The sequence below is a fragment of the Trachurus japonicus genome, chromosome 11 (assembly GCF_045865225.1).
Source record: "Trachurus japonicus isolate A0001 chromosome 11, Traja_1.0".
NCBI classification, from domain to species: Eukaryota; Metazoa; Chordata; class Actinopteri; order Carangiformes; family Carangidae; genus Trachurus; species Trachurus japonicus.
Window position 1 is genome coordinate 10,595,693 of NC_140917.1, and position 26,805 is coordinate 10,622,497.

The 26,805-nt window shown below is 40.9% G+C and overlaps 1 protein-coding gene and 1 long non-coding RNA gene across 3 annotated transcripts; one reads left to right on the forward strand and one right to left on the reverse strand.

Annotated features, from left to right (window-relative positions):
• Positions 1–1,717: 1,717 nt before the first annotated feature.
• On the reverse strand, positions 1,718–22,092 carry atf6b (activating transcription factor 6 beta). Of its 2 annotated transcripts, none has more exons than XM_085790936.1 (17): positions 21,783–22,092; positions 15,977–16,056; positions 13,996–14,080; positions 12,788–12,847; positions 12,612–12,691; positions 12,054–12,264; positions 10,617–10,778; positions 9,450–9,622; positions 8,849–9,028; positions 7,606–7,688; positions 6,794–6,982; positions 5,784–5,891; positions 5,135–5,234; positions 4,913–4,980; positions 4,455–4,554; positions 4,163–4,247; positions 1,718–3,416 (listed from the first exon to the last, which is right to left on the reverse strand). In XM_085790936.1, the coding sequence occupies exons 1-17, from the start codon at positions 21,853–21,855 to the stop codon at positions 3,085–3,087; spliced, it is 2,169 nt and encodes a 722-aa protein (XP_085647062.1). In that variant the 5' UTR covers positions 21,856–22,092; the 3' UTR covers positions 1,718–3,084. The 2 variants fall into 2 exon arrangements, with proteins under 2 accessions (XP_085647062.1, XP_085647061.1); XM_085790935.1 differs by having other exon boundaries at positions 4,913–4,983.
• A 2,386-nt stretch (positions 22,093–24,478) lies between these two features.
• On the forward strand, positions 24,479–26,094 carry LOC146978243 (uncharacterized). The gene is made up of 3 exons (XR_015036958.1): positions 24,479–24,589; positions 24,755–25,039; positions 26,032–26,094. It is a non-coding gene; the product is annotated as an uncharacterized LOC146978243 (long non-coding RNA).
• The last annotated feature ends 711 nt before the right edge of the window (positions 26,095–26,805 follow it).

Here is a 26,805-nt window from a genome sequence, read left to right on the forward strand (position 1 = left end):
ATCAAAGTCAACGTTTGGTTTCCTACAAACATAAAAGGCAGCAGTTCAAACAGCTCGTCTCATCAGGAGGGAATTACAAAGATCTATTTACACAGTTTAATCCATTTTAAATACAAAAAACAACAACAAAAAAGACAAAAGCACTGTATGAATCATATTTACATTTCATGGTTCCCCCACAGACTGCATGCTGTCACACTCAGCTGTGTAAATGAAGATAAAACAAACAAACAAACAAACATGTTGAAGCTGAAGACACTGAAATCTGATCGATCAGGTCGGTCGTTCTTAAAACTGCCTCTGAAACTGTATTCAAATTCATGTCAAATTTCAGTATTATTATTTAGTTTTTCTACTGAAAGATAAAAGTCAAAAGGTTGTTATTTTACAATGAATATGATTACAGTTCGCTCATAATGAACAAACAATTTGTTCTTTAAATAACAGAAAACTAATCAGCCTGTTTTCTTGGTCCATATTTGTATTTTTGACTGTTGCATGAAGAGATTTGAAGACATTAGATTCATGAATCATAAAGTTAGGTATTGATTATTGATACTGAAAATTGCTTTATTTAGTTATTTTCATACAATTTTGAAAATTTATTCCAGCATTTCTTTTTCACAAAAAGTGTTTAATTTTGTAAAATGTGAAGAAGTTTTAGTTTTCTCTGTCTTTATGATATAAAATGGAACAATTTAGAAGAAATTGTGATTGATGAAATGATAATGAGGAATTTATCTGCACTAACTCAATATCCAAGAACCACCGACCTGATGAAAAACATCATCATCATTATTGCCCAAAAAACAGGATCATGTTGCAAAAACGCCATGTTAACTTTTTTTTTTCCATCTTTGCATTTCTTTACACAAAAGTAACAAATTCATTCAATATAAAAAAGAATAATAACAATAAAAAAAGGTAGCAATATTTTTCTCTTTTCCAGACATGAGGAGCAGCAGTGCAGCAGGACACACACACACGACAATTAAAAAACACAAACACTCTTCAGCAGCTTTTCACCTTCATGTATGATTGGATTTTGTTGTATACTGGATTAAAAAAAAAAAGTCTAATGCCACATTTCACTTACTGAATCTTTAACTTCTATGAACATTCAGGTATTCACAACAAATGTGAATGTTGAACTGGAAGTTTCCGCTCTTTGATTGTCAATCTTTGTTTTCGTTTTAAGTTTTGTTGAATAAAATCCCCAAAATCTTAAAGAGGCACTCCAACAAGCTCACTGACGTACGACCAGAGAAAAAAAGTTGAAATGCCCTGACTTTCATCTCCACTTAACTGGTTCCTACATTTCCCATAATGCAACGTGGATCTTTTGCTAAACCATCCTCATCTGAGAAATACACATCTCATAAGTACATTCCCATAAGTAATGGGAAATATCAAAATTGTTGGCCTGGCCCTTTAACTCGTACAGCATCAATACAGTACGCAAAACAGAATTGATAGATTCAGATGTGATGAAATGCTGCTGAAACTCTCTCACACACTCACACACACATACACACAGTGGCAAAAACTCAAAAACAGGGAAAAAAAGTTTTTGGTCTGATGGAAAAAAAAAACACCATGTTCCAATTCAGAGGATTTTTTATATAAACTCAATTTTCAAAATAAAAGTATTCAGTCATCATGTCATCCAGTCAGAAAGGCTCAAATATCGTGTCTTATTTTGGCAGAAAAAAAATCAACTTTGTTTGACTTTATGAGGGACTGCAGCTTCCTACATGTTAATTCTGTACAATAAAAAAAAGCTACATTTTTATATTTCCATAAATATATTTAGTACCAGGACAGACGATCCTGAGGTTAAACTGTGAGCACAGGATGAATGAATGAATGAATGTGGTTGGTCCAATGAACGAAAAAAAACTGTGAGCTTCATGAGGATCAAAAGTATTATTATTTTTTTAGTTTTTACTTTTAGTTGCGAAAAGACAAACAATAAAAAAATTATAAAAAGTCACAAAAACAAACAAAATATCTACAGAGTTATAACACTCATATTTTACAGCTATTAAATAATCCCCATTCAAAACACAAACATAATTTCCGTATTAAAAAAACACAAAAAACAAACAAGTATGAACCTGACGGACGCCGTGTGAAGCCGGATCTCTGTGACTCTGTTGAGTGGTTTCTGCTGCTGATCTCTGGATTTGTGGTTTATTGACGACAGATTAACGATCGACGTCGATATGAAAAGAATCCAAATCAGATCTGTTAGTGGATAAAGTAGTGACGCTGAAGTGAATATCTGGTGATGCAATATATTTCTTGACTCAGGGACGGAGATCCCTTCAGGCGGCGGCCGTCAGTTTCTGATATCGAACGTCCAGACTACATTGTTCTGTGTAATCTGATTACAAAACAACACAAATATACAAACTCCACAGAAAACCACAGAGCGAGAGCATCGGTAGCGTCGAGTGTTTGTGTGTTTGAGCTGCACGGTCACAACTGCTTCACATTTTTTTTTAGCTCCTGTGGTTTATTATTCTGTTTTATTGCTGATCTGCCCAAGGACAGAAAACAAGTGTAAGTGTGTGTGTGAAAGTGTGACTGTGCAGCCCTGCAGCGCCCCCTGTCGGTCGACACGCAGCGCTGCCACTCAACTTCTACCTCAGCACCTCACATGAACCGCTCACTCACTCTACACTCCAACTGTACATTTTTTTATTTATATTTAAATATTAAAACGCAGCACTAATTCTAAGTGCAGTGTGCTGCTGTGTCTGCATCTGACTTTAACTATTTTATCTTTTATCTTTTAGAAATATCTTCTTATATATTAGGATATTATATTGTAAAGAGGCTCTTAGATTTAGATTTTCCAGAGAGGAGTTAGTGACAGTAACAAGGTGTGGATGGGGCCGAGACAGTATTGGCTGATTCTCACGGAGGTTTTTAGTCCAGAACAACCTGCAGGACGTTTTGTCGTCCGCGGGGAGAGACGAGGAGAAACCGGCTGGAGGGATCGATCGTCAGCTGGTTCCTTCCTCTCACGTTAATCTCCATGTTTTCTGTTCGCCTCTTTTGTCTACCATCCTCTCCTACTCAGACCCCTTCTGATTGGCTGATGAAGTATCCAGCTGTCCGTCGGCGTGCGGGTAAGGGTTGCCTCGGAGATGGAGAGGAGGACGGAGAAGAAGAGGAGGAGGAGGAGGACGGGTGATGCTGGTGGTGGCGTCCTCGGAGCGAGGTGTGGTTGCCGTGGTGATGGTGGTGGTGGTGGTTGGGGTTGTGGTGGGAGGAGGGAGGAGGCGGGGGAGGGTCGCGGAGAGACGGCGGGACAGCGGAGGACTTGATGGGGACGATCCGGGTGTCCATGACCTCACAGTCGACCTGCATCATCATCTCGTAGCCCTGAGAGGAGTTGTACAGACTCTCTGAGGACGGAGAGGGAAAACAGTGTTAAAAATGATACTTGTAGTAACACATAAGAGCTGTATGGTGGCCCCTAAGGACAATACACCTTCATTAAAGGTCCCACATAGTGTTACAGTAGATTCTCATGTGTGTTTTTTCCAGGTCTACCTGGTTCAATATTAATATTGTTTAAGTGTAAAAGCTTCAGTCCACAGAGAAATGCACACAGCCTGAAGAATGTGAGCTTTAAAACCAGCCGTCGGGATTTCTGTAACTTTGTGATGTCACAACAAAGCAGTCACCAACCCCCATCTATCACTGGGACTGTTGCATGAATAAATCTGAAGACATAAGACTCATGAATCATAAAGTTAGGTACTGATTGACAAAAAATTGATTCATTTAGTTATTTTCATAAAATTTTGAAAATTCATTCGAGCATTTTTTTTTCTTTGTCTTTATGATATAAAACTGAACAATTTAGAAGAATTTGGGAAATTGTGATGAACATTCATTCACAACAAATGTGAATGTTGAACAGGAAGTTTTCGCTCTTTGATTGTCAATCTTTTTCCATTTTTTATTTACTTTTTTTTTTTTTCATCATCATCATGAGGCTCAGAGCCTCCTCTCTTCTGATTGGCTGGCTGATGGATTTCTTTTCTATCCGATTAAAATTATTCCTGTGTTCAGAAATGAGGAAACAGTCTCAGCTGATTCTATTTAACAATAGTGACAGAGCAGTTACACATCCGGATGAACTCACCGTTGACAGACATGGCCGGCATCACCAGAGACATTTTGGGTCTGCTGGTCTTATTGTGGCTGATGGCCGGTAACAGCAGGTGGTCCTGAGGAGGGAAACACACGAGACGTTCTGGATCAACTACCCCACATCAAAGTCACTTCCTGTATTTTCACAACGACCTACAGGATGTCTGACCTGCATTCAGCTGAATCTGTGCAATTGTGTTTAACAGAAATCACACATTCACTAAAACAAAAGTCCTAAAGTATGAATCAGACGTGGGGCTGAGTCACCGCTCATCTGTTCGTACCCGTCTGAAGGAGACGACGTAGAACGTGTCCTCTCTGCGGTCGATGGCGTCCAGGAAGTCGCTGTATGTGACCTCAGGACCAGGAAGCACCTGCAGCTGACTGCAGGGACACACAAGAGCCGGGAGAAAGAAGGAGCAAGTTTAGAAAAACAAAACTTAACACTTCATTTGGCACTTAACACTGCTACGTTTATAAATTCTGCATTCCACCTGTTAAATGTAAGTAAATAAGAGACTCTGAACATGTAGGAATATTTAAATAAGTTGTCAGAGAAGTCACAAATCCCCACTTTACTCTGGGCTTCATGTTTTCAGTTTTTTCTTGTAAAAAATTAGTTTTACTCATAATTTTAGTTTCATTTTTCACTATATTTTTTCAGTTTCACAAAAATTTGCCTTTTTCTAGCCACCTGATAAAAAACATCTTCATTCATGCAACAAGTCACCGGGTGCTGTACCTCTCTATGGAGGGATGAGCCTGGATGGGCAGATATCTGGAGAAGTTGGTCTTCCTCAGCTGAGCTTTCTGCTGCAGAGCAACGCGACAGGAAAACCATTACTCAATCGATTAATGATTCATATACAAATCTGATGAGTTTATTTTGACAGGACATAATAGAAATCACACATGTCACAGCTTTGTAAAAAAAACCAAAAAAAAGAGGTGGATGTTTTCGTACCTGGGCGATCTTGGCCTTCTTCGCGATCTTTGGTTTCCCTCCAGACTTCTTCCTGTCGATCTGGTGTCGGTGAACCCAGCCTCTGAGCTCGTCTGCCAGCCTGAAAAACCAGAAGCAGGTCCGGTTAGTCAGCTTGTTTGGCAGCAGGTAAAGGTCAAAATGAGACGTATACAGTTCATTTAAAGACTAACAAATGAAATATATATTAAAAAAAAAAACAGAAAACACCTGCAGTTTATCTGACCGTCATTTTCAAAAACAGACGCTGAAGTCAGGATTTTAAACGAGTTACTTCATGAAATTCAGTCCCTGGCTGATTAGGATTTCAGTATTTCTTAAGGGGTGTATAATAAATCATTTTTGTGCATTTACTGGTTATTATTTGTATATCATTAAAAACATTCAGACTGATGCTGAAGCCGTTTTCTATAATATTTGATCTGTTTTGAGCTCCAGCTGCCATGTTTTATAGCTTTAGATTCACCTGAGAATAATTCAGGTTTGAAAAGTGTTGGAACTGTCTTTGTATAAATTAACGTGTGTTTATATGAGCTGAATAAAATTAAAAGAATCTGAAGGAAGATGAGGAGGGGATGAAGAAAGGTCAGAGAACAGACCGATCAGCTGCAGCTTCAAGTGTTTGACCGACCTGAGGGACTCGGAGCGGTTGAACTGCCTGCAGTCTGAGGAGGTGAAATAACGATCGATGTCCTGGAGAACCAGGTCCTTCATATCGCTGAAGACGTCACTCAGGTTCCTGCAACACACACAGACACACAGACACACACACAACAGGTTGGATTTAGTGTTTGTGGTTCTATTCAAAGCCCTTTCTTTCTAATTACCAGGTGTTTGTTCCACATATTTCTCTCTGAGACTGTTAAGGTGTGTGACTTCTATACTGGAGAACCTGCTTTGTTTAGACATTTTTCCGTAACTGCTCTGTAACAGGTGATGATGATGATGAAAGAGTCATTCTCAGTAGATATCTGTAAGAAAGGTGACCTGAAACCAGCTCATCCTGCTGATCAGAGCTGCAGGAGGAAGTTTGGGCTGTGCTTCGCTTCACTTCAACTAAGACGTAGAATCTAGACACAGAGTCACGCAGTAGATTTACTTTGGTGGACAGACATTGTTCTGTGAGGGACCTCGATAAACTGCCCAGGTCCAGGTGTTGTGGAGTCTGAACATTAGAAACTTGAAGGAGGATTCACTACAGGACTGTTACTCTAGTCTGGGTTATCTTTAGCCGGCTGAGTGGGTTAATCAGTGATGAAAACACCACAGTGGTTATTATTATTTGTTGCCCCAGTTGAATGACATAAATTATAAAAACTTGGGAGTTTGATTTGCCTTTAAATAAAGTATATAAAAAACAAACAAACATAATAGAGGTTGATAAAGTTCAAACATGGTGTGAAACATATTTGCTCCATTTGTAGAAAGATTCTGGGGTAACACTTTACAATAAGTGTCCCTTAATTAACGTTAGTTAGTACATTATTAAGCATTAATTAACTGTTTACAGATATATTAACAATCATTATTATGTATTACTTAGGATTAGGAAACACATTAATTAATGTAGCCTACTGTATTAGTATGCTCAGATGAACACTGTTCATGTTCAGGCCAGCGAGTACGATAAGATCTTCTGACCTGAAGTGATACGAGTCGTATCTCTCTGCGTCTCCTCCGTCCTCCTCCGTCTCCGTCCTGTCCTCCACTCTGCTGGGAGGCTGAGCGGCCTCCTGCTGCTGCTGCTGCTGCTCGATCTCCAGCAGCCGTCGTCCAGTGTATGACATCACGCTGTCCTGCAGACCCGTCGACAGCTTCTTGTCTGTGATGCTGCAGGGATGAGGACGGTTTCAACAGCGTCAAATTACACTGATCGAGAATCAGTATCGGTAGCAGAGACAGAATCTGTTTATACGTTTTATAACTCTTCAGAAATGTCCCCCATCACAAAGCTACAAATGCAAATCAATAAACTTAATTCATGTGGGGAAAAAAAAATTAAAGGTCCCTTATTGTCCCATAAAGTAGGATTTCCATATATGTTTTTAATTACAAAATGTGAAACTACACCCAAATGATTTTGTTTCTGTGGACAAAACACAGTGGAAGTGTAAAGAAGTATAAATGCTGTCTCTCTTCTAAACACCAGGAGGAAAAGGTAGTTTACCCATTAGGGTGGAATATCCTTTTTACCTGAGTATGAGTGAGTGTTTTCTTATGTACATTATTTATTAGGCTTGTGCATAATGTTATTTATTATGCTATGTGTATCATTTGTGTATTTGTATAAATTACCCCACTGGGGACAAATAAAGGCACTGATTGATTGCATTTCTCCACACAATCTGTTTTGTGTATTCTCTTTCTATCAAATCAGACACAAAATGTAAAAACTGAAAAAATAAAGTTAGATAATCATGTAAAAGTAGAAGAGATGTTCAGTGTGCGGTTACCTGACGGGTCCGAAGCTGAAGGTCATGAACAACAGGACGGCCATGACGCAAACGGCTCTCTTGTTATTCGCCGAGTCACTTCCCTGAGAGAGAAAAGCACAACAACACTGAGTCAGTTTATCTGTCCAGGAAATAATACTGTAAATATACAAATATAAATATGAAAACAATAAACAATAACTGACATCATATCTGTTCCTATTTAAATTATATTTTTAAACCTCTGTGGTTTTGTGAGACAAAATAGCTGCAGGTTATTTTAATCCAACACGCTCTTGTTCTAATTTGCTCCCTTATCAAATAACAGCTGACACATGACTGTAGTCAGTGTCTGAATCCCTGTTTGACACAGTCGCTGTCATTTTCTAACAGGTCTTACAGGTTTGAACACACGTTCCGCTGTTCACGTGGTTTTAATTCCTGCAGCTCAGCCTGTTGTTCATTTCACTGACTCCTCATCCCTCCACAGGGAAATCTGCTGCTTCTTTACTGTAATCACATCTCCCTTCATTTCAGAGGACAGGGTCCGTGTAACCTGGTGTTTATACATTTATTCACTCACCCATGAAATACCTCCCCCTTTATAATTATTATTTAAATAGAATATAATCTGCCAGCATTATAATTATGTAGTTATTTTAGATTTTTTTTTTGTGATGTATCTTCCCTTTATGGTTTAATGTTGTTGTCCCTTGTTTTGTTTGGTCTGCAGATAAAATCTAGATATTTGATAAATAATGAAATAAGATCCAGAGAAAAGATGGATGCTAGAGACGAGTGATACCTGGAAGAAGAAGAAGGAGGAGGAGGAGAAGAAGAAGCAGGAGGGGGAGGAGGAAGAGGAGAAGGAGGAGAATAAGAAGGAGGAGGAGGAGGTGGAGAAGGAGAAGAAGCAGGAGGAAGAGGAAGAGGAGGAGAATAAGAAGAAGCAGGAGGAGGAGGAGGAAGAAAGGAAGGAGGAGGGGAATAAGAAGGAGGAGGAGGAGGAGGAGGAGGTGAAGGAGAAGAAGAGCCCTTTGTTGACATTGTTTTTCTTTGGATGATTGATACAAATCTGGGGTGGCTGAGTCCTCCTCCTTCTTCTTCTTCGGACTCTTTTAGTTTTTATTTTGTATTCCTGTATTTTAATGTTATTTTACTGTTATGTATTTTAATCTGCACCACAACCATTTTATTGTTAAGCACCTTGTAACTTTGTTTTGAAAGGTGCTCTACAAATAAAATTATTATTCTTCTGCCTCACCTCCTTCCCGGCCAGTCTCTCCCTCAGCGCCTGGTTCTCCCTGCGGAGGCGCTCGTTCTCCTGCTGCGCCTCCCGGAGCTGAGCCTCCAGGTTCTGCAGGTACTCCTTCTTCTTCTTCCTCGACTGGCACGCCGACTCCCGGTTCTTTATCATCCTCTGCTGCCGCTTCAGCACCTTCATCTGCACCAACAGGAGGAGGAGGAGGAGGAGGAGGAGGAAGAATGTTATGGAAGAGAGGTTTTGCAAAATCAATGAGCCAGACGAGGTTGAGATAAAAATATAAAATTAACAGAAAGAAGAGGAGGAGGATGTTGAAACAGCGCAACAGCAGAGGGATTAAAGAGACAAGACAGAGGAGGAGAGAGAGAATGGAAACAAAACAAAACAAAACTTCAGCATATGTATGATGTAATCCCAAAGCCTGAGGGAGACTGAGTTCATATATCACAGAAGTTACATAATGTGTCAAACGAAGTGCTGAGCTCAGGTCTGGTGTTATAAAACCTCACGCTCTCCTCTCACACATGCAGGAGCAGTTTGTGGGCGTCTTTTGACAAACAGTGTTGAGTCTGTGTGAGTCTGTGCTTTCAGGCCTACTCACGTCGATATCGTTGGAGTTGTTGCCGGGTAAAGACGGGGTCGCCGGGACGATGGGCTTGCTGGCGGGCGGGGCCGTGGTGGGGCTGGAGCAGTGCTGGGGGATGCTGGGAGAGACCGGCTCCATTTTGACGATGGCCGGAGCCGAGCCGAGACAGACGGACTGAGACAGGACGACTGCAGGAGGGAGGAGACGAGAGACAGAGGGTCTTCACTGATCTGATACTGCAGGTCGGACCGGTCTAGCTGCACCAACGCTGCTAAAGCACTTGGGTCAAACTATTTTTAGTTGACTTGAGTACTTTTATTTGTCAGAATCTCTTCTGAATTTTTTCTTGCGTCCGAAACAAAAAACATTACAAAATATAACACAATGTAACACCAAACAAACATCAAACAACATATCACATCAGGCAATAACAAAAACATTAGAAAAATATAACAAAATATCAGACATGTGACGTGCTACATACGTAGCATCAAAGTGGCTGCAGTGTCTCCAAGTCCCTACGCTAACAGCTATTCAGGCCCTAACAAACTGATTCAACATTTTCACAGACTGAGGAATAAAATAGTTCTTCAGTCTATTTAATCTAGCTCTATATCTCCTGTTGGATGGCAGCAACTGGTATTCTTCAAATAAAACACGTGTCCGGTCGGACAAAATATTGTCTGCCAGGGACAGCATATGTCTAGTGTATGCAGCTCTAAAAATTGGCTCAAGTGTTTGGCCTACAGTCTTTGAGCAGATGCTTAGCAGTCTCCCCAGTCGAGCTTTACGTTGCACTGAGAGATAACTGCATGCACTGACTCCATACTGCAGAACACTAAAAACAATAGATTGACAGAACAACAGAATAGGCTTAAAAGACTTTAGTCTCCTAAGGAAATAAATACGTTGCTGTATTTTACTACAAATATAATCAATGTGTGCGCTCCATGATAGAGCAGCGTCCACATGGATGCCTAAATAGAAAAGACTTGTTCAATGTTTGTGTTATTGATAGTGACAGATGTAGGATATGAGTTCTGTGGAAGACCAAAAATGAATTCTTTTGTCTTCTATAAGTGAGTTCTCTTCTAGCTCAGTGAGGGCTCAGTCTATCAGATTTGTTTTGGTTTTTATTCGTCTGCACAAGTAGTAAAAAGCCCAGACTCTCTTTTCTCTTACCGGGTCTGCTCTGGTCCATGGAGGGGAGGCCCTGTAGGATGAGGGTCTTGGCCGGTGCCGGGGTCTGGGGGACAGGTAGCGTGGTGACGCACACGGGTCTGGGCTGGATGGGAGGTTTAGTGCTCAGGATGGTGTTGGCCTTTAGTGTGGGACCTGGCAGGACTGAAGGAGGAGGAGAAGAAGAAGAGCGGTCACTTAGGACAGTCACATGCACACGCTTCAGTTATTTGAGCTTAGACAAATGAGCTCTTCCATTTAAATCATTTGAATGACACAAAGACAAACAGCTGTGGTTTCTACTGGAGCTTCCTCACACAAACACAATCTCTCTACCAGACTACATGTGACATGAGTCCAGGTCTGAGCTGCTGTGACAGAGCACACCACACATATCGTCATCAGCCGCCACCACTCAGTACGTTCCTCCTGAGGCAGTGAACATTACATCATAATACAAATACAAAGGTGTCATCAAAATCTGAGGTGAAAAAAATATGAACAATCAGACAAGAGGGGCTCCCACACCAGATGGGACATGATCCCTGCGTTGTGTTCAGGGTCTGCCCCGAGGTCTCTGCACAGAACAGTGACTGAGAGGATTTGCTTTCAGCTCTCACGTCAACAACCTCCACTTTCAGCCTCATGGGAAAGGAAGTCTTATCGTTTCTCTCTGAATCGTTCCTATGTTTTCCACCCCCACCCTCCACAACAGGTCTGAAAGGTTGTTGAACAGTTGAACCTGCCAAAAAAAACTTTCTCTGTGGGTCCCAGCAGTTCATCCCTGCTGCAACCAGCCTATCTTTTCTGTCAGTGACAGTAACAGGAAGTTCACTGCACCCCACTCCCACACAGTACGTTTACATGACACTTAATTGAATGAAATGAAAAAACAAATTATTGCCTTAATCCGACTATAACTGGACAACTGAAGTGCACGTAAACACGTTAGTCCGACTAACGGCACAAAGTGGCCCGAACCCGGACAAGTAAAGAATAAAAAACCGCATCAGTGCCGAATCAGTGCATTTCACACAGTGCGACCAGCGAGAACTTGTGTTTTATAAAAACATAAGAGAGAGAGAAAAAGCAAGTGCTTGGACCGCCCTTAGTATCCTATTCTCAGCCTGGACTGTAGTTGAGAATTCATTATCTTATTAAGTTGTTTATATTCAGTTTTTTACTCTGTGACAGAAAAGTCAACAGGACGGGGCCGCATTAACCCGCTGAAACGACGCATAAGAAGAAGGATACCATCAGTTATTCGAATTTCTCTGTTGCATGTAAACTGGGACAAGGACAGAAGTCCGATTAGACGCCAAAATCGAGCTGTGAGCAGAGCTCGATTAAGCTGTGCATGTGAACGTACTGTCAGTTGTGCAGCCTTTAAAAGAGAAACCATTAATCCTATTGGTCGCTGTCCTGGCAGCATCAGCGTACCTGCGCCCGGCGTCTGTAATCCACTGATGACGGCAGGAATCTGTGTCGTCAGCGGCGTCTGGAGCTGCGTCTGTGTCAGAGAGGGTACCGGGGTCTGTTGTGGGGGCACGGCCGTCGTCGCCACGGTTACCTCCATGGCCCCCAGCGGAGGCGATAGCACGTCTCCGTACATGTAGGGAGGAGTCGGAGGGTTTTCGCCTTTGACTGTGATCTGGTCGGGAGAAGGAAACTCAGTGAGCGACGTCAGCGGGAATGATTAAAATCTAATAAACTAAACAACTTCTCACAGAATAATGAGTTTTAATGATGATTTTCACACTTTTACTGTCTGTTTAACACTCTTCAGTCAAAATGGAGGGCATGGCAGGTTATTTTAGGTCACCAGGCAGATTAACCAACTATGCAGAACATGTGGCTGAAAATGAAAGTAGCACTAAAAGGCCACAGATCGAAGGACAACTTCAGCAGCGAGGACGTGGCACGATAAGATAAATCAACCACCCCCCACCCCCCACACACACACTCCCTCGCTGCAGTTCTTGGTGTTTGAACACACACCTGAGGGTCCGGTGACGACATGGAGCAGTCGGAGCTGAGTGACGACGCAGGAGAGAGAGGCTCCGCTTTCACCTGAAACACTGCACACAGACAAGCAGGCCAAAGTTAAACAGAGGAACAAAAATAAACAGTGACAGCTGTTTAACAGCTGATCGTTACGGGTGATTCAAACTTACACATCTCCACCGGTAACGGCTGAGTTATCGTCATTTCGTTTTTTATCACCGGAGCGTCGCCTTCAGAGGAAAAACACAATCAGACACACAGTCAGAGGTGATTTAAAAGTGAGAAGTGGTTAAAATTCAGAGGATTTAAATGACCAAACAGATGAGATATATGAGCAATAAAAAATGAAACACTGTCTCTTTAAGAGATTCACTCTTGTCTGGGCACAGCCCCAATAACAGTGATTTGTTAATAAATGCATAATGATGTAATTTTTTTTAAACAAAGAGACTGACTCTTATAATAAACACCAACTATCTGACTTTTCTTGTCTAACAGCAGCAGTAACAGAAACAGGAAGTCGTCTCCACGGCTACCGACTGTCTTGACTTCCCGCCAGAAGTTTTAATGGGGAAGGAAAGTGTGACATGCTTGTAAAAAGCTAACGAGTTAAATGAGGCTTTGCTTTCGCTCTGCTGTTATTGAAGTTCCCAATTAGTCAAAACAGCAAGATCTTAACAGCACTGGAGGCGGCTCGTCTTTAAAGTTAACCTTTGGGCAGGATAAAAGTTTATGCAGTACAATAAAACGCTGGGCTGGGAGGTTCGTTAATGTATCTGCAATTAGCCTCGGCTTATTAAAGAACCAGTGTGATGATAATCTAATCTTCTCCATTATGAGACCTAAACCAGCACCAGTGGTCTCCTACTAACAAGTGTGATGCATCTCCTTCCAGAAGCTATTAAAAACACATCAGTGCTGCAAACACACACACTTGTAGTTTATTCTGACTCATGTACACATACACCATCCTGCTGCCACAAATACTCACTGCAGCACCAAATGTGGATTAATCCGCCGTGGAAAGTAGTCCCTATTATCACTGCGATATTACCCTAATGTTTGTTTCATGTTTGCTACACTAACATATTGTCAGTTTGTTTCTTTTTGGAGATTTGTTTCGTCGTTATCATACAAAAGATGTTTATAAAATGTATTTGTGTGCTACTTGTTGTCAGTGTAGCTATTTTAATTTATTTTCTGCTTTAATTGTGTAACGGTGCATGCACATGACTCTGATTTTCCCGACAGACTCCCTCCGTCCTGTGTGGATAAAGTGTCTCTTGTCTCAGGGTCGTTTTTTAATTCGCAGCACTAAAAAACAACAGCAGCAGAGGTTGGTTTAAGGTTTAAGATTCCCAGCCCGGCCCGTACGTACTTGTGAGCAGGTTTTTGTCGTCACTGTGTTGCCACGGCGACGTGGGGTTGTCAGGATCGAGGGTGAGCACAAGGTCGTTGTCGAACTGTGAGAAGGTGGAAAAAGAAGAAGTGAGAGGGAGGGAGGGGGAGAGAGAAAGAAGGAGGGAGGGGGAGGAAGAAGAGGATGAAAAATTAGGCCAAACAACTGCTGGATTTGTGTGTGTGTGTGTGTGTGTGTGTGTGTGTGTGTCACTCATCCAACCGGCAGACAATTAGCCTGATTATCCTCTGACCCATCATCTGTACCTACTGATGGATGAGAATATGAATACGTCCAGTTACACAGCTGACTCAGCATCCGGAAAATAACAAGCACCTGGTTTCTCTGGATGTTTTAACCTGAAATATTTAATTATTTTTATTCAAATCACTAAGAAAACCAGAGTCTCAGCCTGAGATCACCAATAAATAACAGCCAACACAACCTATTTAACCCTTCATGGTTAATTAGCTTCCTTAATAAATAACAAGGAGAGTTCACAGAGGGAACTTTGAGGTTTGTCCTGCTCGTACAACCAGAGGAAAGGTTTTAAATTATAAAGATTTATCCTCTGTACGGTGGCCATAGTGGGACATTCAGACCTGGCACAGCCAGATTCAACATCCTCGAGGCAGCATGCAGCCTGACGACGTGAAGGTTTGAGAACTTGTAGCCTAAAGAACAACCTGACTGTGTGTGACAAGCACGTTTCAGCTGGCGGCCGCGTCTTCAGGCCGATCATAAAACAAGAACAAACTGTCCCTTTGTGAATGTGTTATTTGAAGACCACAAGCTACACAAATTGTCTGGTTTCACAACTTGTTGTTGAAGCTCTGGCTGCACAAACCAACTGAGAAGTTGTGAATTTGCAGTTAAGTTTAGACGAGTTGATAACACAGACAAGAAAAGGCCACGAGGACGCTTTGCAAGGGACTCTCCACAGATCATAAAAGAGGAACAAACTCCTCACCTCATGTTGCTCTGGAAGCTCAGAGTGATCACAATAGAGTGGATTACACAAATGCTGTTTATAGGCTTAAATGATATGTTTTCATGTCAAGAGTTTGATCGTTTATTGCGCCATTGTTCAGTTAAACGCTGTTGAGGAAACACAATAAGAAAGGCAACATGTTATGTCGTGTCGTCACGACCCTTTCCCTCCCTTCCTTCTCCATCCACAGTGATTCAACTCTCCACATGCCCCGACTTATAATGATTTCCTCCTCTTTTTATGTCTCATCCTCCTGCCCTTGGAAAAAGGCGATAAGTGGAGCAGAGAGATCGATGTCTGTTGCAGAGTTCAAGTGCGGGTGGTGACATATAATTCGCGTCGAGAGCAGCGAAGAGCTGTAGTCCACAAAGCCGCTCGCACAAAACCTAACATTATCGAAATTATTCACGCTAAATTGTCGTCTTCTTTGCATAAAAAATATTGTTAAATATCACAAACATGTGAAATCCATAGCACAATTCAAACGGGACCAGAAAATAATTTTAATTTAATCTACCCATTGAATCTCATTGATCATTTTTCTCTTTTGAGGACGCACGTACCGGAAACAGAAGGGCGGTACATTGCCACTCTATGGCATCGTGCATGTATGGTGCTACAACACGTACACGAAACCATCCTGCTCTCAGACGACTTGGTACTTGTTACTTCCCCCTAGTCAAGATATTGGATATACAAACATCCACCGACACATTCAGATGCTTCAACTGTGATGAAAACTTCCACTGACAGACAAATTAAGTAAACAGCTTCTCCTGAGTCGAGTTACTTTTTGACTTTTCCTGCAAACCCTAATGAACCGTGACCTGTTCGAAGGTGGAGTGAGTGTGTGTGTGTGTGTGTGTTGGTCCGAGCATCAGTTACACTCTCTCAGCCTCCCAGGCAGAAACCAGAGCTGATCTGAGAGCGACAAAGCGGCAAACCAACGCTTTCATTTTGTGTCCATACCAGCGTGTCGTATTTCAACCCTCGGCCGAAGTCGGCGTCCTCTCCCTCCTCCATGCTGTCACACTGGTACAGGCAGGCATCTGAGGAGGACACACACAGGACAAAGACAGTTTAAACATGTGAGCAGGGACAAAACACAGCAGAGTGTGACCTTAAAGAGGAACTATTCAGGATGTTTTAGCTTAAATATGCTACATTTTTACCTGAATTAAACAGCTTTGGAGTTGTGATGGTTTAATAAATGACCCGTAACTTGTTATAACAGAGAATGGAGGCTCTCTGTAGAGTCTCTTGGCTGAAAAACAACTTTGCAAGATCGGTGCCGCCGCCCCGGTGTCCCAGCTCTTGTCACAGCGTTTTGACACAAACGCGCCCCGTAACCCAAATTTTAAAGTAATATTTTTTTGGCTTTTTATTGCCTTTAATCGACAGCACAGTCGAGAGAGAGACAGGAAATGGGGAGGCAGAAGAGAGGGGGAATGACATGCAGGACAGGGCTGCTCGAGCCGGGGCTGCCTGCAATGAGGACTGTAGCCTGAGCCTCAACCCATAATTTCTTGTTTACGAGAGATAAGACTACACAAATACACGACGTTGTAACATCGTATATGATATATAACGTTATTTACGGCTCTATTGATTGATTTTTCACCAGCGCCATTGAAAACAAATGCACATGGCCGAGAGGAGGGTTAGCAAAACAGCAGAAAAGCGGCCAGACTTGCATAGTTTCCCTTTAAATCACATAAATCATAAAAATGTATGCGACAGGTTAGAAAAATGTCACTCAAGCTCCATCTCCGTCAGTGCAAGTCAGTCAAAAACACGTCCATCTGTTTTTTTAAGTCACTCACTCACACACACACGAACACAGAAAATTGTTTTCATTATAAACTGCAAAAGGTGAATTTCAGGCACCGTGGTGAAATGTCTGCTGTCTGAAACCGAAACTGTACACTAAAAACAGAAACACACCATCACCATATTTGGCTGCTTGTGATAAGTAAATGTTCATTTTCTGTTAACAGATTAGGCTAAACGATGATCTGACTGTGCTGCTCCTACGCCCCCCCACCGTCCCCCCCGGGGCTGAGGGGCCACTGCCAACCACTGCACACTCATACCATGACACCGGCTTCCTGTCACACACCAGCACAGATACACAGATATAAACACACACACACAACAACCACAGCGACAAACCTGTGACTTGTACCAGGCTGCTAATGGATACAACTACTCCTATCACTATGTCGTCTATTTATACCCTCAAAGTTATTATTAGGATTTGTCTTATCTACATTTCTTTTGGGTGAAATGAGGTTGATATTTACGTCACGGAAGTTCTGCAACCAACAGATGTTTTAATAAATATTATAAATTGTTGTTTTGTTTTTTTTCGTTTTGCTCAGACTCTACATGTGCTTCCTATTAAAAAAGACTGATGATGTGCACAAATGCACAATAACCTCACTGACACGGACGCTCTACTTTTCAGATGAATCATGAAGCATTAATGTCGATAAAAAGAAAAAAAGTCACAACTTGTGCTTCATAACTTTCAAGATAAAACTGTGGCGTTAGGATTTTAGACGGATCACCCAGCCCATGTGTTTAAGGAGGACCTTGTTTATTTTGATCAGTTGCCTCCTCTAAGTTCATCCAGTTCAAAACATTAGAGATTTATTGAACCGATACTGATGGGATGATCAAGTTAAATTAATATTATTCTCACTATAATATTTTCTTCAGCTCTTCAGAATGTCCACAGTTTAGGTTTGATGGTTAATTATCAACATCAGTGTCAAAAAATCGCTATTTAACTAATTCCTTTGATTCTGTGAGAGTTTTGGCGCATTTCCACTAGCACGGCTCGGCACGGCTCGGCTCGGTTGTGTTTCCATTACAACTGAGTATCACTAGTGCCGCCGTGACGTCATTTACACGGCGCCGAGCAACGCTCTAAACTCTGTAAATATATAACTTTAGCAACATTTGAAACATTTTCAGGCGAGAAAGTAGTCGTTTAGATCCCCAACGTGTTGAAAATCGGACAAAATACCAGCTGTTTACAATTTTGTTTTTCGACGAAGTCGGCGTTACTAAAGCTAGCCGTAGTGAGCAACGCACTTCCAGTTCAATATGCCTTACCGGAGAGTCTTGCCAGCTCTGAGATCGGCCTGGTTCATTGTAAAACATTTATTTATTGATGTAAATGTGGTGTTTTCTGTGCATAGGCACCCCAAGGCAGTGCTGCTCTTCTGTCTAACCACAAACAAACTTCTGCTACAGCCACAATTGTTAGATTTCATCAATGAGACCAACATTTATCCCCTAAAAAGAGGTAAACCTCTAAAAGCCATCGGGTAAGTTAATTAGCGGTCGTTTTCTCCTCGGGGTGACGACCGTAGGCTGGCCGGCGGAGCACGTCAGGAGCCGGGCTGCTGCCTCTATCGCTGCTCGGACCTGGAGCTTCACTTCTCCGAAAAACATCGGGGCAAACTTCTAAACAGCCGTCGTTTGGATAAACTAACCGCACATGGGGATCTAAACAGTTACTTTCTCGCATGAAAAAATATTAAAACTTCATAAAGCCACGTAATAACAGAGCCAGTCTCAATATTAGAAATTCTCTGGTAATAACAGGCTTCAGGCTTTAGCAGGAACATTTCTGTTGTCGGTCGTCGCTGCAGTGACGACACTCATCGGCCAATCAGTGGAAGGCAGTCGGCTGACGTTGCGTCTTAGTAACGCTTCGGCTCGCTTGAAACCAGGGCTGAGGTGATACCAAAAGTGTACCTGGTTGCAGGTACTACGTGCTAGTGGAAACACGCAAATAGCGCGCCGAGCCGAGCCGAGCCGAGCCGAAGCGCGCTAGTGGAAATGCGCCATTTGAGTGTATGTCATGACAACACTGCACTTCACTCAGCCTGACACCTGTTTTGTTTTATAGACTTGGTTTTATGTCTTTTTTATTGTACTTCTTTGTATTTTGCAATCTGTATGGAGAGAGTGGTGATAAATTCCACCTTGAACCTTGTAATTCTCCCTTGTTAAAGCACTGAGGTAGCATGGGAGTCACACAGCACATGTCTCATTATTCCACATACAGCATGCTTATGTATTATACTGTGTTAAATGCACATATGTAGCTTTTGAATGTTATTGTGCTGGTATTCCCCCTCTCTCACTGCTAACCCTGTCTGTATCTGAATAGAGAGGAAACCAACACGCTGACTGGCTGTAACCGTGACCCTGCGGGCCATCATTTCCCATCATGCCTTGCTCATGTTTTGATGGAGGTGCACTGCACGCAACACAAATCTGGACTTTGAAACTGGAACAAACAGGCCACACCGAGGCCATTTACTGAGGCGAGGCTCTGTCAGAGAGCAGGTGTGTATCGAAGCTGCAAGTTGTTGTTTTTTTATCAGTTCATTATTTGCTCTGCACACAAAATTCGTTCTCACATTTCCGTTCTGCGGATGATAAGACACGGACATGGTTCAGTGCATTATGGTATAATCACATGATGTTAAACCAGGGGTGAAACACATGCAAAGAAAATAATGTTGCAATCCTTTTGGCAGATATTGTGATAATGATATGAGGTACAGTTTTAGTTGCAATGGTCTTTTTTGCATTTCAGATCTGAAAATGTAATTTTTGGTGGGACTTGAATTTAAATTTACTAGTAGTTCACTCAAAGGTTAATTTATCAAACTTCTTTTTAATCGTTCCTGGAGTTTTCTGTTATTTGTTGTTGGTTTTGACGATAGTGAAAACATACCCAGCCTTGTCCTTCATGGACCAGTTAGAAAAACAAAACAAAACAACCTTGTTTAATGATGTTTTTCACAACGTGTGAATGTCTGTTATGTGTTTTGACTCCAGTGCTTTGGCTCTTGCTGCTCCATTGACCCACTTTCCTCACAAGGATCATTAAAGTTTCATCTAATCTGATCTAATCGAGTTTATTGCGCGACTGCAGACGACCAACAACGGAGCAATTAAACACCTTAGTGAACCAATCGCAGCAGGTGGTTTATCAAACCTACGTCAATGTTCACTGTCACAAACCAATTTATATTTGAAAACTTTCCCAAGTGGCTCATTCAACATTCAGCTCATTGGTGTTTGTGGTTAATTTCGTACTGTTTGTCTCTGTCTGAACCCAGTGAGTGTAAATGAATGTGTCAGCTTTAGACTTACTTCCTCTTTGCCAGATAAAATGGCTCAGAGATCGGAGCACGTGTCTGCAGGCCTGGGTTACGATTCAATATGATCAGTTATTATAATTTATATACAATACATTCTTGTTGTCATGGTCACATATATAATATGTGGCATTTCATTTACACTTAATGCAATTTTTATGTCTTTTTCCCCCTTTGTGACTTATTAGTTCTGCATTTTTTTATTTGAATTAGCTTCATGGCTTATATTGTTAATATGCGTACACACACTTATAATAAAGTTATTTTTCATACAAAAAAATACCTGCTGCTTTTCCCAGTTTACTGTGATGGTTAAGTCAGTGATGGTCATTTGTTGTCACACATTTCTGACTATTTATACCCTGATTAATCAGTCAGTCAATACAAATAACTGATGACAAACTGTTGGTTGCAGCCTTATGATGAAATAATGCTCCTATGTGGTTTTCTGCCTGTCACTCACTTCAAACAGAAAAAAAATGGACATGATTTGTAAAAACAAAACTTTTAACTGAATTAGCTTAATGTCAACTAATTAACCAATCATGTCTTCAAAGATTTTGACACTGTCTGTGACCAGGTTAAGGACAGAGCATGGAGGACAGGTGATCTGTGCAATCATGTTGTGTTAATAAATTAATTTAAAATAAGCAAATTTAGTACAACCAACTTCTACACATATAGACTTTGGGGGTCTTGGGCAGTTGCTTCCTCAGCTACTGAAGGTGATCTGATTTGTTTTGCTCTGTGTTTGGATGATGCAATTTGGTTTCATTAAGCATACATCCCAGAACTGAGAGTAGTTAGTGCATTCATTCATTTGTATTGATATAATATACAATTTAGAGTGAGAATAATTGTGATTTCACCTTTTATTCAGCTGCGGTAATAACCTTTAATTCTCTAACGAGATTCGACTGTAAACATAAGTGACTGAGATTAGGTAATCGATGATAAATTAATCGTTAATTGCAGCTCATCAAATCCACCAAGTTATGTTAGAGGCCATTTTAACCAGAAACATGTTAACACAGGAAGATAAAATGCAAAGTGAAAGGAGGAGGAGGAGGGGGAGACGTGGTTGTATTAATGTGTGATCACGCTTCCACCCACTGTGTTAAAGATAAACTGACATATCCGGAGGAAACAGACACACACACGAATAATAAATACACCAAACCCCCCCATCCACTGTACTGTAACGCACATTCCACGCGCAAATCAACACATAAACACGAAATAAACGCGCAAAAGTGAGCGAAAATACGGAGAAATAAAGGTGAAGCCGAACCATACGCGTCGCTCACATTGAGATTACATTGGGTCGCGCCGCGAAGGCGATCCCTTCGCTGCGCTAAGCATGCTGGGATACATGACGGCGCGACCCAATGTAATCTCAATGTGAGCGACGCGGCATTCGGCGAAGTCGTCGCGCACAGTGCGGCTTCACCTACTGTTTTATAACCTCCCTGGCCCCGGTTGCCTCGCCTCCATCCACGCTCTCGTTATCACAGCCCGGCTCTGCTCTGCTGTAGCCGCTTGAATATCAGTTTAACTTCCACTTCTGGAGGATTTAAATGTTTACTCACCCCAGTCTTCGCTGGTCAGGAGGTTATCAGCGAAGAACCGGCTGTCCAACTCTGATAGTAATTCCGTGCTCATCGCCACAAAGGCGGCGGCGGTGTGTTTGAAGACTCGGATAGCGACGTGATAACGGCGAACACAGACCGAATACCGCTACTATCTTTAGCATTAAGAGAGCTATCCGATACTAGGCAAAGATTTCCATTTATTATTCAAATTACGAGGGCTTCCCTTTGACGCAAAAGGTGATATTTGTAGGCAGTTAGTGTCCCCACAAGGATTTATCCGGTCTCCCCTTCTTGCTTCGCATATGACAGACAAGGAAACGTTTTTCCCCAGAACGTCACCGCCCACTTGCACCGAGCAGCCAATGAGAGTAAAGCTGGCGTGACGGACAAGAGGATGAGCCAATGAGATCAGTCAGGGACTCTGTCGTTGGGGAGAGGGTTTTAAAGATGATTCAACCCAATCCAACGGTCGCAATCTGATTGACGTGCATTTGACCAATCAAAATGAGGGAACCGCAGCGTCGTTTTTCATTGACAAATACACTGGCCAATCACAGTCTGGCAAGGCAAAGAAAAAAAAATATTTTGCTGAAAATCACGTTGATTCGAGCATTAGAAAATAAAGCAATGTTTTTGTCGTCCTTTACGCCAAAATAAAGTAAACACGTGCTTTATATAACTAAACCAAGCTACACGTTGACTTTGCATACCAGTCCACTGCTTTGACTTTTATTTCTACGCCTAATTCCATGGAATTATAAGGGGATAGTTATTACATAACTCCAGAGAAGGGGTGAATGAGGACAACGTGAAAACAACAGCGTTAACCCTCTAAGTTTGACTCAGTAACTTGTGTTTAGGTCAGAGATAGGATGTGCCACTTGAGGATTGGATGGTGTTGTGCACTAAAGAAAGTGGATGAACACAGACCTGCAGCTTTGCTTTTAGTCCACTGAAGTATTTGGAAGAAAACAAAAATAGTGCCATCTAGAGACACTTACACAGAATAACGTGTAGCCTAACAATAACAACGTGAGTTTCCCCTTGAGATACACAGCCACCTTGATTCTACCTTAATATCTATCTATCTATCTATCTATCTATCTATCTATCTATCTATCTATCTATCTATCTATCTATCTATCTATCTATCTATCTTCTCTGTAGGCCTATGTGCTCAAAATTAGGATAAAAAACAAAACAAAAGTAAAGACAGTCAAGCAATTGATAAAATGGTTGATAATAAACTTAAAATATTGAGATCCATAATAACATTTTTTTTTCACAATTTCTTTATTGATTTTCCATTTTAATGAACAAACGTTCATACACAACAACAACAATATAACACATAAAAAACAGAAACAGAAACCCTTCTAACCCACCTTCATCCCACCCACAATAAGATCTACGGTAAATAAAGTTTTGATAATAGTATCAAAATGTGCATTACATATTTAGCCTGTATACATTCCTGTGAACATCAATATGCACAGAAACATTTATTCAAAACAACATAGGTCCACAATTCAGTCCTTCTCTTCATCTCTATTTCTACTTCACAGTACTAATACTCCAACCATTATTGAACAGATCTTGTCCAGTTCTAGGTTGCACATTCAGATTATTCATGAAGGTTAGGAAAGACGACCACATCTTGTTAAAGTCCTCAACTTTTCCTCGTACGTCAGTTTTTCCAGTGCCAAATTAGATGACAGCTCTGTAATCCATTGGCCCACGGTAGGTCCTTGAATCTCCTTCCATTTTAAGGCATCAACAGACAGAAATTAATTAGTTTACGTTTTTTTTACAGTCACTGGGAAATTCTCAGGATAACCTGAGACCTTTTCTGTGAGTTTAGAAATTAAGTCAAGAACCTCTTTCCAGAATATCTGCAGTTTTTGACAGCTCCACATACAATGTATCAGGGTACCAACTTCTTCCATACATTTGGTGCAGTAGTCAGGAATATTGGGATCAAAGTGGTGCAGTTTAACAGGTGTGATATAAGTTCTAAGCAACCATTTATACTGTAGGAGTTTGCATCTTGTGTTTATAGTTTGAGTTTGAGCCAGAAGACATGCCTTCTCCCAGTCCTCTACACTAATGTCTGATTGAAGATCATTTTTCCATGCAGATAGATAAGAGAGAGAGTTTTCTTTAGAACCTGCTAATAGCAAACGATAAAAGATGGATATTTGACCTCTGCCCTGTAGATTGTTTACCATGGGTCGTTCAATAGCCATAATAACAATTTAACACAAAACAATGTAAGTTACACAGGAAAAAAAATAAAGCGAGGTGGCTGTTAGGCCTACATAGTTATTTGTTGGTAGGGCAATGATGTCAGCCTTGACATCCTGTTGTTTTAGGTTGCCACACAAAGACATTTAAGCAATATCATGTATTTCACCAGTAACAGTGATACAGAAGTTGTTTAACACAGTGAAGAAATTCATTGTGTTTCTCAAATTGTGAAGTCTACAAATAAAATGCAATTTATAATTTTACTGTAAGACAAAGCTACAATTGGGAAATTGTCTATACAGTCTATAACTGAAAGTTGATAGGCTACTCCAAACTTATTGTGGCGAAAGAATGCTTACCTGCTAACTGACGTGCATCGACCACAAAGAGACAGACAGTGGTGAGGATGTCACCACTCAGTTCCTGTTCAGACAGGACAGCAGATATTGAGGTTGGACATCACGATGTGCCCTGACTGATTTCAGTCTGTGTCAGGATGAGGATGAATATCTACTGCTGCCTGCTGGCCTTTGTTCTTGGCTTTAATGTCACTGCAGGTAAGACCTTTTATTGTGTTTATCAAATCAATACATTCTTATTGATTATGGCTGTTTCACTTATACTCAGCTGAACTCAGCCATTGGTTGATTTGGACATGAAACAACCTTGAAGCAATTTGGAGTGGTAAATAACATAAAATAAAATAAATCTGTGTTTTGCAGGAATGATTCATAAAGTAGCTGAGGAGAAAGCGACTGTCTTTCTACCTTGTCCTCAACCTGTCAAGGGTTTCGCAAATTGGAGCAGAGAGAGCAATGGAAACAGAATTGACATACTAAGAACTGATGAAATAAAGGAGATCGACAAGCACAATGACCCAGATGATCGATACACTTCAAACGCAGACAAATTCAGGTTACTGATCATTCGCAGCGCTCTTGCCTCAGATACTGGAAGATACTTCTGCAACAATGAGTTAGCAGCAGAACTGACCGTGAACCCATCAGGTAAACATCAGACTTTAGCAGTTTTGCTCTGATTTTTCTTTCCAAATGTCCAATTTATATTTGAAATGTTTTCATCTAACATGCTAACTGAATTCCATGTCAAATAAAATATCATCTTACTGAAATGCTACATTTTTGATGTGAATGTAAAGTATTTTGTAGCAGCTTAAAATGTAATAATGTACATTTTTGAATGATTTAATCACAGTTCCATAATCAGGGTTCCTACAGCTTAAACCAACTTAAATTTAAGACTTTTTAAGACGTTTTTAATGCCACTTGAAATTAAATGTAAGACCGACTTCACAATAAACACAAATGAAAAAAAAACAAACAAAAAAACATCACCACATCTATTACATAGGGTTAGGGACAATTTTACCCACTTTCCTATGTGGTCCAAGGTAAAGTGACTGCTACATGAATGATTGGGGGGAAAAACTGATTTGGGAGCTGGAAGCGGTGAGAAATTTAGCGTTGACGGCCGCCACTAACTTCTCTATGTCAGAATGTTACCAATTATTTTGAGATTTGAGACTAATTACAATCATAAAATCCCACTCACCATGTGTTAACATTTTTAAGACCTTTGAAAAATTGATTTAAGACATTTTAATGCCAATTAAAGCCTTGTTTTTAGATGAATGAATTCAATGCCTTCTAAGACTTTTTAAGGATCCGTAAGAACCCTGATAATCTATGTTGAACTAAGCTAACCAGCTGCTGTTTGTGTATTTCCCTATTAAAATAAGAATGGTGACATTTTTAACTACATTTTTAGCAGAAAACCTTTAACTTCCTCAGTTGGTTATCGTGTTCAACAATTTTCCCTGAGTCTGAATTTTATCCAACACCACTTTTGTTGTTGACACCTTGTTACAAAAGTAGGCGTGGCCCAGTTCCGTCTCTCTCGTTTTACAAATGATTGATTTTTTTCTCAGTGCATATCAAATCTGTTACTGTGAAGTGTATTTCAATTTCTCCCCCAAAAGGGAAAACGACAACGATGACAACAACAATGAAACCAACGACAAGGAAAAGAACAACAACAACAATGAAACCAACGACAAGGAAAAGAACAACAACAACAATGAAACCAACGACAAGGAAAAGAACAACCACAAAAAGAACAGGTAGAAATTCAGGTAAAATGACAATTTAAAAAAAGTTGTATTAAGAGACTTCTTAATGATAATTCATAAAGACAGGAGCACTGTTACTGGATATGTTTCTGTGCTCAATGTTCATAGTAGTATTATCACTTTGTACCAAAAAAACAACTTAAAAACAGTGACATCCATGTGTTTTCTCACTGTGTTTGACAGTTGCATGTTTATTAACACATAGATCTGTGTTTTTACAGGTTTAAGTCATAAAATAGTTGTTCAGAAACAGCGGGTCTACCTGCCTTGTCCAGGACCTGTGGAGGGTTCAGTGAAGTGGAGCAGAGAGAGTAATGGACAAAGAGTTCTCTTAATTACAGCCAGGAGTGATCACTGGATCAGACACAATGAACTACAGCGACGACACAGTTCATCGCCAGAAAAGTCACTGATCATTAAAAGCGCTGTTGTCTCGGACAGTGGGACATACTACTGCAACGATGAGGCTGTGAGACTGACGGTGATCCCCTTAGGTAACAGCAGACTACATTAAAGTTGTTCTGATGTTTGAGACATTTCACAGAGCAAAAAAACTAAACTAAAAAAAGCACATTTACAAATAAAGGAAAAGTCTGAACACCTCTACTTCTTGTGTTAATTTCT